Source organism: Carlito syrichta, unplaced genomic scaffold, assembly GCF_000164805.1.
Source record: "Carlito syrichta isolate Samal-C Ts95f unplaced genomic scaffold, Tarsius_syrichta-2.0.1 Scaffold316489, whole genome shotgun sequence".
Lineage (NCBI taxonomy): Eukaryota > Metazoa > Chordata > Mammalia > Primates > Tarsiidae > Carlito > Carlito syrichta.
The window spans coordinates 192,654-202,614 of NW_007260585.1; the positions used below are offsets into that span (position 1 = coordinate 192,654).

The 9,961-nt window shown below is 44.6% G+C and overlaps 1 protein-coding gene across 1 annotated transcript in view; it reads left to right on the plus strand.

The window, feature by feature from the left end:
- Nucleotides 1-4,618: 4,618 nt before the first annotated feature.
- The window catches only part of MMP12 (matrix metallopeptidase 12), a 15,001-nt gene continuing 9,658 nt past the window's right edge, over nt 4,619-9,961 (plus strand). Inside the window, exons 1-4 of the mRNA XM_008074561.1 lie at nt 4,619-4,723; nt 6,985-7,232; nt 8,445-8,593; nt 8,677-8,802. Of these exons, the coding sequence (XP_008072752.1) occupies nt 4,619-4,723; nt 6,985-7,232; nt 8,445-8,593; nt 8,677-8,802 (628 nt within the window). The remainder of the gene's footprint in view (nt 4,724-6,984; nt 7,233-8,444; nt 8,594-8,676; nt 8,803-9,961) is intronic.

Genomic DNA, 9,961 nt, shown 5'->3' on the forward strand with positions numbered 1-9,961 from the left:
CTCCAGTGATCCTTCCGCCTCAGCCTTCCGAGTAGCCAAAATTATAGGCATGCCCTACCACGCCCGGCTGATTTTTTGATTTACTGTAGAGATGAGGTCTCGCCTGCCCAGGCGGGTCTCGAACCCACGGGCTCAGGCAATTCACTCACCTCAGCCTCCCAAAGGCGTGGGATTACAGGCTGAGCCACCGAGCCCGGCTAAAACTTCAGCTTCTTAACCTTCTCCTTTTATGAATGAAGAAATGAAATCCAGAAAAGGGAAGTGAACTGCTTCGGGAGATATCTGAAAGATCTCCTGACTTGGCCCTGACTTCTTGCTGCAATACACTTCATTATGTCATTTTGATTTTTCTTAAATTCTGTCTTTCTATGAGCATCTTTTTTGTTCTTTAAAGACAGGATCTTACTATGTTGCCCAGGCTGGCCTCAAACGCCTGGACTCAAGGGATCCTTCTGCCTCAGTCTCCAGTATAGCTGGGACTAGAGGAGCGTGCCACTATCTCTGGCCCTGTGAGTATATTACTGCAAACACTACAAAACTGATACCACGATCCCCTCAAGCTTTTTAGTTAAAACCAGGCTATCTCCTTTGCCCCCGTGGGTTCCAGGAGTAACCAGACGGTCCTGGGAATAGTGGAGGTGGATCTGATTCCTAGTCCCTGAAGGATGAGTTTCTGTGCACCTCCTCCCCTGCTTAAGGCTGGTCGTGCCGTGCTACCAATGTGCTCTCTGGGCGAAGGCTCCCCAGGAATTGGCCCAGGGGACCTCTGAGGAGCACAGTCCTTGGAGTCATCCTAGCCAGTTGTGTAGACTTAAGACATGTTGACTTTTCCAAGTCTCATTTTCTTTATATATAAAATAGGAATGATATTAAGGTTCTGGGTGGGCATGGTGGCTCACACCTGTAATCCCAGCACTTTGGGAGGCTGAGGCAGAAAGGTTGATTGAGGCCAGGAGTTCAAAACCAGCCTGGGCAAAACAGTGAGACTCCTAATGAAAAAATTTAGCTGAGAGCAATGGTTCACACCTGTAGTCTCAGCTACTTGGGAAGCTGAGGCAGAAGGATCACCTGAGCCCAGGAGTCTGAGACTGCAGTGAGCCACTGCATTCCTGCCTGGGCAACAGAGAGAGACCTCGACTGGAAAAAAAACTAAGATAATCTACTAAAAGCCCCCAGCTGTGTGACTTCGTGTGATACGTTCTCAATAAATGTTAATTAATTGCTCTCTTTCTTTACCTCCATGCCCATGTATGTTGTTTACGCCATCCTGGGTTAGATCAGCTAGCTTCTTCCACATAGGAGAAAAGTTAACCCGAATAACAACTGAAATATAGTTGTTTAAAGCCTTGTTTTTGAGTCGGAGTCTCATTCTGTTGCCCAGGCTGAAGTGCAATGACACACTCATGACCACTGCAGCCTCAACCTGCTGGGCTCAGGCAATCCTTCCGCCTCAGCCTTCCAATTAGCTGGAACTACAGGCGAGTGCCACCATACCAGGTTAATTTTTTGATTTATGGTAGAGATGAGGTCTACCAAGTTGCCCAGGCTGGTCTCGAACGCCCGGGCTCAGGCAATCCTCTCACCTCGGCCTCCCAAAATGTTGGGATTATAGACGTGAGTCACTGTGCCTGGCCGTTTAAAACCTTTTATGGAAAACAGGCTTTGAGGATGTGTAGGAAAACAGAGCCTTTGCCCAGTTCCTCTGTTTTCATCCACAAGTGCATCCACATCCCCCAAGGAAACACAAATAGCCTGGAAACAGCTGATGCTGGCAAAGGCAGTGGCAGATAGCGCCCTCCCACCTCCCGTGAACTGGAGCTCGACCCTTGGACAGCCTACTCAGCTCACCTTAGCAAGGTGGAAAATGTCAGAGGAAGTGGTTAGAATTCTACTGCCTTACCCAGAATTGTAAGCTGCCTAACCCCAAGACACTCCTCCAGGGAGGAAGTTGCAGAAGGCTGGTGAAAAACCTGTTTGGGAGTAGGAACCATCACCCCGGGGGCAGCCCAGGGAGGGGAAGCAGAGGAAATCTCCAAGGTAAAGAGAGCATGGACACGTTTTCTTGGTTCTTTTGTCACCCAGCAAAGGGGTCCCTTTCAAATGGCTATGAGCTGAGACAAGCAACATAGCAGGAGGCCCTGACAGCCTCTGTGGACATCCTAAGACAGAGATCATGTGATGACAAACACACATGTGCTTTGGTGAATTGTTTATATTCCTCTTCGAGCTCTCCAGTCACCAGGTGAATCCCTGAGGGTAGAGGTCATGACTCAGGTGCCCTTGAACTGACTTTGACTTCTTTAACAGACAGAGCCAGGTTTTAGAAACAGACTTGGCCTCAAACCTCAGCTATGCTACCTATGAGCTGTGTGGCTTCGGGCAAGTTTTTTTAGGTCAGTTTCCTCAGCCATACATGAGTTTTGGGAGGATGAAGTAAGACGATGCCTGAAACTGCTGGCTGCTGAGAAAGTCTTTCCATAAATGCTGGTTCTCTTCCCTTTGTAATACTTAGAGCAGGGGTTCTCAATATTTATTTTATTATTGTTCCCCATAAAGAGGAGTTTTAGACTATTTTTTGCCCAATAAAATCTTAACACAGAGATATACTGTATGTCTGTATATGTGTTGTATGCATATCTGTCCTCTTTACATTAAAAATATATACATGTGTTTGCCTCTGATGACTGATTTTCACTTTCTCAGGGGGATATCATCCCCACTGAGAATGCATGTCATAATAAAGTAGCCTGTACTCCACTCTACTGGATCAGTAAAGAACCCACGACACCAGTTTCACCTGGTTCAGAGGATGGACACAAAAAAATTCCTGGAAAACATCCACAACACCAAGAGATCTGGATTTCAGATACAATGTTTAGATAACAGAAGGCAAGTGTGTCATTACAAAGTGACATGCTCACACTGGAGTGACTAGCAGTATTGTAGGTTGGAAAGACCCAGAGAGAAAACAAGTCCACAGCGACAGAGGAGAACAAACCAGAAAGAATCTGCACAGTTCTCCTCAAGAGTGACACAAGATCATTTTTAAATTCCTGAATTATTTTTTCCAGTGTTTTTCTACTTTCCTTGAAGCGCCACTCAAACAGCTAGAAGATTCCTGCCCAGGCCAAGGGGTGGTGAGAGCGATGACTATATTGAAATACACTCTTTCGTGCCCCCTCCCATTCCCCTCATCGCTATAGAATCAGGGGGCAATGGACTTGTGGGTGATTTGGAGGGGTGTCGAGTAGAACTTGCCCTCACCCAGCCTTGGAATTTTATTCTTTGACTCTTACATGTTTTCAGTCTTGAAACATTTTCTACAGAATGAGAGGCAGGTCCTGTGGAAATGGGACAATCAAGTCAAGAGGGAAGGAAGCAGGGATGATGGGAGAGACAGAGATTCCAGAGGCAAACTTCTCCTGTCTCCAAAGTCAGAAAGTGTTGGCCTCCATGCTACCGACGCCAGGCAACCTGGGACGCAGCGAAGGTTTACCTCTGGGGTCTCTCTATCCGGCACCCAACTGGGATTGAACTTCAGCTCCGATGGCTAAGATGTCAAGTTATGGATTTGGTGTCTAAGCCCGCATAACGCAAAACAGCTAAGCATTAGAATGTTATGAACTTGTCTTTGCTCAATATGAAATCCCTATGTCACAGTTCTCTAGGGAACCAGATTCAGCCGAGAGGGCATTCATCTATTCTAGCAAAAGGATTTTATTTATCAAATCTTTTTATCTACTTAAAAAACAGATTTTATCTATAATAAATTTAATAACAATATTATTATGAAAATTTAGAATATTATCATTCTTTTTTAAAATTGTAATTCTTCATTCTTTTCTGGAGAGACAGAATCTTGCTATATTGCCAAGGCTGGTCTTGAACTCCTGGTCTCAAGCAATCCTCCCACCTCGGCATATCAAAATGCTGGGAGCCACCATTTTATGTTTATAAAAAGATATTTCACATTGTCTTTATATTTTAGGTGCTTGGTATTTCTTTTCTTTTCCATTTTTTTTTTTTTTTGGAGTTGGAGTCTCACTCAGTAGCCCAGGTTGGAGTGTAGTGGCACACTCACGGCCACTGCAGCCTTGACTTCTTGGGCTCAGGTAATCCTTCCGGCTCAGCCTTCCAAGTAGGTGTAACTACAGGCGGGTGCCACCACCCCTAGCTAATTTTTTTTAAACATTTATTATAGAGATGAGGTTTTGCCATGTTGCCCAGACTGCTCTCGAACCCGCGGGCTCAGGCAATCCTCTCGTCTCCGCCTCCCAAAGTGCTGGGATTACAAGTGTGAACCATCCAGCTGGTATTTCTTTTACAAGGACTTATTTTATAGAGTAGATGGAAGTAGGGGCTTATTTATCATTCTGAAGAAATACACTCTGAATTGACTAAGTGAGCGGTGGGCTAGATGCTAATTGCTTCATTGTGGGTTGAAGAGGTGGTGCTTTTGTTTGTGTGATTTTGAGATAAACCGAAGGATGATATCAACTGTGAGTCACTCACAGGATTTCATATCCACAGAGCTGGCTATATAAAGAGGGACATTTAGGGAACTAGTACTGATCAGGAACAGAGTCAACTGAGTTAAACCACTCCGGAGACATCTGCAATGAAGTTTCTCCTCCTGACACTCGCTCTGCAGGTCACCGCTTCTGGAGTTCTTCACCTGACCAATGCTACAAACCTGAAGGAAAATAATGTGACATTTGCTGAAGTAAGTACAAACACTACAGTAGTGATCTACTCTAGTTTTTGTCTTTAAGATTTCATGGATTGACCGGTTGTTGTTTTTTTTTTTTATTAACTACTAATTAAAAACCAGTCTAGGAAGCTGTCTGCTTTCAGCATTAAGTTTTTCTTTTGCCAAAGAGGAACATAAAAGAGGTACTGGTTTTGAAGGAATGTTCTGAAACTGGCGAGTGAATTTGTTTCTTCTAAAAACTTTTGGCCAAGGAATTTCAGTTCAACATAATTGAAGTTCACTCCTATTATGATATTTTACACTAGTCACTTAAGGCCAGTTAATGATCTGAGGTTTGAACAATGGCTTGAACAATTTAACCACTTCCGGCTGCCATGATAATTTAAGCCTAATCCCTTTACCTGCACTCATCCCAGATATTTCTTTCTTCTTCTTTTTTTTTTTTTTGATTTGGAGTCTCACTCTGTCACCCAGGCTGGACTGCAGTGGCACGATCACAGCTCACCCCCACCTCGACCTCCTGAGCTCAGGCAATCCTTCCACCTCAGTCTCCTGAGTAGCTGGGATTACAGGCATGCACCGCCACACCTGGCTGATTTTTAAAATTTTTTTTGTCGAGACAAGGTCTTGCTACGTTGCCTAGGCTGGTCTTGAACTCCTGCGCTCAAGCAATCCTCCCCCTCAGCCTCCCAAAGTGCTGGGATTACAGGCAAGAGCTACCATGCTCAGCCTATAGCATTTTTTTAAGTCGGATTTTTTTCCTTTCTTAACTTATTTTTCCTAATTAAAAGAGTTTGATCTCCCTATTTTCCTTCCTTCATTCCTTCTTTTCTTTCCGTCTTTCTTTTTGTTTAGAGACACAGCCTTGTTCTGTCACCTAGGCTGCAGTGCAATGGCATAATCATAGATCACCGTGGCCTCAAACTCCTGGGCTCAAGTGATCCTCCCACCTCGGCCTCCCAAGTACCTAGGACCACAGGTGTGCACCACCATCAGCCAATTTTTTAATTTTTTGTAGACACGGTGTCTTTGTTACCCAGACTGGTTTCAAACTCCTGTGCTCAAGCTTCCCAAAGTGCTGGAATTACAGGTGTGAGCCACTATACTTGGCTGTCATCTCCCTATTTGCTAAGATTATTTTAACATTGAATTTATTATAGTTTTTCACTGTGTTTAGCTTTGGGTTTTTAAGCAAGAATTTTTTATCCCAACTTTCATTTAAAATGTATGTATCCTAACAGTAAAGGTTTTGCCACTTCCTGAAGGCCATGGCAGGCCAAATGTTGACATGGCTTTTATTTATTTATTTTTATTTTTTAGATTTTACGAGTAAACTATTGATGGGCAACACACATACAGAAAAGCACACAAATCATAAATGTAAGCGGTATAAATTGTTTCTAGTCAGCTTTTTAAAGGAGTTTTAAAAAAATGTACCCTTTAAAAATACTTAACAAAGGAGTAGCACACATTCCGAACAGTTGACCCCTTAAGGTGTACCACTCAATGGTTCTCACATATTTATAAAGTTGTACAATCTCCACCACAATCAGCGCTAGAACATTTTAGTCATCCCAAAGAGAAACCCCTTCCCATTAGCAGTCATTTTCCATTTCCCATCACCCACTCCCCCAACCAGCCTCTGCCAACCACTCATCTATTTCCTGTCTCTAAATTTGACATCCTTAGGCTGGGCTCGGGGGCCCAGCCTGTAACTCCAGGGCTTTGGGAGGCCTAGGCGAGTGAATTGCCTGAGCCTGTGGGTTCGAGACCCATCCAGGCAACTTGGCGAGATCTCATCTCTACAATAAATCAAAAAATTAGCTGGGTGTGGTAGCGTGCGCCTGCAGTTCTGGCTACTCGGAAGGCTGAGGCGGAAGGATCGCCGGAGCCCAGCAGGTCGAGGCTGCGGTGGCCGGGAGAGTGCCACTGCACTCCAGTCTGGGCGACAGTGAGACTCCAACTCAACAGAAATAAAAAGAAAAGCTGACCTCGCTTTTAAAGAGTAGAGACAAGTTTGAAGAAGTGGAACCATAAACTGGGCACCCCGAACTAGATCTCACTAATAATTTATGACATGCCTTTGATAGCACCAAAAATTAAGATTTTTCTTCTCACGATTAATTGTCCAAACCACAGTCATCTAACCTGTGAGCAAAATGTCCACAATTGCTGGTTTAATAGCACCAGTGTGCAGTCGAGTCACATGCAGAACTCCCAACAGAAACTTTCCCGTGTATAATTATGCATTACCCAACGTATGTTTTTTCTAGGAGTACTTGACAATCTTTTATGACCTCAAGATGGAGCAACTTCCGATGACAAAAGCGAAAGTCGTTGGGAACTTGATAGAGAAAAAACTCCGGGAAATGCAGCAGTTCTTTGGGCTGGAAGTGACTGGGCAACTGGACCCGTCGACCCTGGACGTGATGCACACCCCTCGGTGCGGGGTGCCGGACGTGCATCCGTTCAGCGTGATGCCAGGGAGGCCAGTGTGGAATAAGCGTCATCTCACTTACAGGTAGTGGAGGAGCATATTGCCATGTCATTTTCTACTTTCCCGTCGGACTGGCTTCTAACCTGAACCATTTAGATACAGCCCGAAATTTGGAAATAGGCAGGTGTCCTCCCTCAATTGTGAAAACTGCCTTTGTGGTAAAATTCATTATTTTGGATTGTTCAATCAAGGAAAAGTAGTTTGGCTCGCCATTCCAGGGCAGGTTAGGAAAGCTGCCTGTAAAAGGAGAATGAAGCTGAATCTACTATAAATAAGAGACAGCAGTGGGGTGCGGTGACTCACGCTGGTCATCCCAGCACTTTGGGAGGCTGAAGCAAGAGGATTGCCTGAGCCCAGGAGTTTGAGACCAGCCTGGGCAACTTGGCAAGGCGTCGTCTCCACAATAAATCGAAAAATAAGCCAGGTGTGGTGGCACGCACCTGTGGTTCCAGCTACTTGGAAGGCTGAGGTGAAAGGATCGCCTGAGCCTAGCAGGTCGAGGCTCTGGTGACCGTGAGCGTGCCACCGCACTCCAGCCTGGATGACAGAGTGAGACTGACTCAAAAAAACAAAACAAAACAAGGGCAAGAAACAGGAGAAAGATTACAGAGTAGTCAAGATGGATGAATGTAGAAGCCTGGGAGAAGGAGCCAAAGGCATAAGCTTCTGTGAAAATAAACCCTTCACAGAGCTGACCTAATAGTCATAAATAAGAAGAAATTAAGATAGACTTTGGATAAGGAGGAAGCTGTCCAAGGAAAAGTGTTTCTGTACTTTTGTACTTAATGAAACAAGTTCTTTTTTTTTTTTTTGAGTTGGAGTCTCACTCTGCTGCCCAAACTGGAGTGTGGTGGCATGCTCACGGCCACCGCAACCTAGACCTGTTGGGCTCAGGCGATCCCTACATCTCAGCCTTCCACGAGGCTGGAGCCACAGGTGCATGCCATCACATGCCAACTATTTTTTTTATTTATTGTAGAGACGAGGTATCGCCAAGTTGCCCAGGCTGGTCTCGAACCCGTGGGCTCAGGCAATCCTCTTGCCTCAGCCTCCCAAAGTGCTGGGATGACAGACGTGAGCCACTGCACCTGGCAGCAAGTTCTTTTTTTAAAAAAATCTGGACTCTTGATTTATGAAATGATTCATCTTCCAATGATGCCAGCAAAAATGAAGTATTGTGATAAGACAAAAATTCACATGGTTTTCATGTTTGTCTCTCTCTTTTTGCTGATAAAGAATCAATAATTATACTCCTGACATGAGACGCAAGGATGTTGACTTCGCCATCCAGAAAGCCTTCCAAGTATGGAGTAATGTGACCCCCCTGAAATTCAGGAAGATTGACGCAGGCGAGGCCGACATCATGATAGGCTTTGCACACGGAGGTAGGAACCCAGACTTTACCTGTGTCATTGGGCGTGGTCTGAAGGATGCATAGGAGGACTGATGTTCTTTCCTTTTTCAAAAGCTCACGGAGACTTCAATGCTTTTGACGGCCAAAATGGAATCCTCGCCCACGCTTTTGGACCTGGATCTGGTATCGGAGGAGACGCACATTTCGATGAGGCTGAAATCTGGACTGCAAGTTCCAAAGGTGGGAAAATCAACCACCACCACCACCATCACAACAACAGCACACACATACACGCACACAAGCAAACACAAAACTAATACGACAAAAACCCTAACGAATTCTAAATCATACCCTGATTTCGAAAGACTACATTCTGACAAATGATTATGTGATGGAAAAGATGGAACAACTTGTTCTGATCATAATTTTGCCTCTCAATCAAACACTTTGAGGAGGGTCTCAGTTTCACCCTCTGTAAGTTGAAGATATTGCACTGGAGTACCTTAAAGATCAGCTCTAAGAGGCGGAGGATTCTATGAGCTATGAGTTAGTTCATCAGTATAAATTCAGAGGGTCCTTAAGTGTGAAAAGGCAAAATCTGTTATTTAAGTGATACATTTTTGATAGTGCGATCCATAAACTTCAAAGTAAACACAGACACTGATTCCATGTGTGCCAGCAATTGTAGACTAAGATGGTCATCTTGATTTGTAGTACGCTGACAACCTCTTAGATTCACAATGACAAAGAAAGATAAAGCAATAGCGAATCTAGACATCCTTATAGAGAAACACAAGACTGTACGGTCACGTGGTCTTGGAATAAAAACGGCCGAGTGCCCAACTGATCATTTAAGACCTAGGGTATATTTATAGAGCCACTGAACTCACCCATCCCTCTCAGACAGTGGGTTCACTAAGTTCCCTGTCATTTGTGGGAATCACTAGCACGGGAAAATTTCAACCATCATATCAGAAGCCTTCTTAATCTTTCTACTGGAAATTCTAGATTATATGACTCCCTCATGAGCAAAATAAATGGGGAGAAAGTCATCGTGCTATTCCCGCTACTCAACACCCTCTTCTTACTGATACTGCATGCATACGATGGCAATAGATATTTTTTTTAATTTTTAATTTTAAAGATGTGGGGTACAATTCAGGGTTAGGTCCACAAATGTTCATTATGCAGGTATCCTTGTGGATGAGGTGTGACCCCCCAACCCCCACCGGAAGTTTCCCACTGCTTCCAATCCCACCCCTGCCCTCCCCTGGCAGATTCCCACTACTGCCAATCCCTTTCTTTTTTTTTTTTTTTTTTGAGTCAGAGTCTCACTTTGTTGCCCAGACTGAATGCAGTGGGCCGCTCCCGGCCACCACAGCCTCGACCTGCTGGGCTC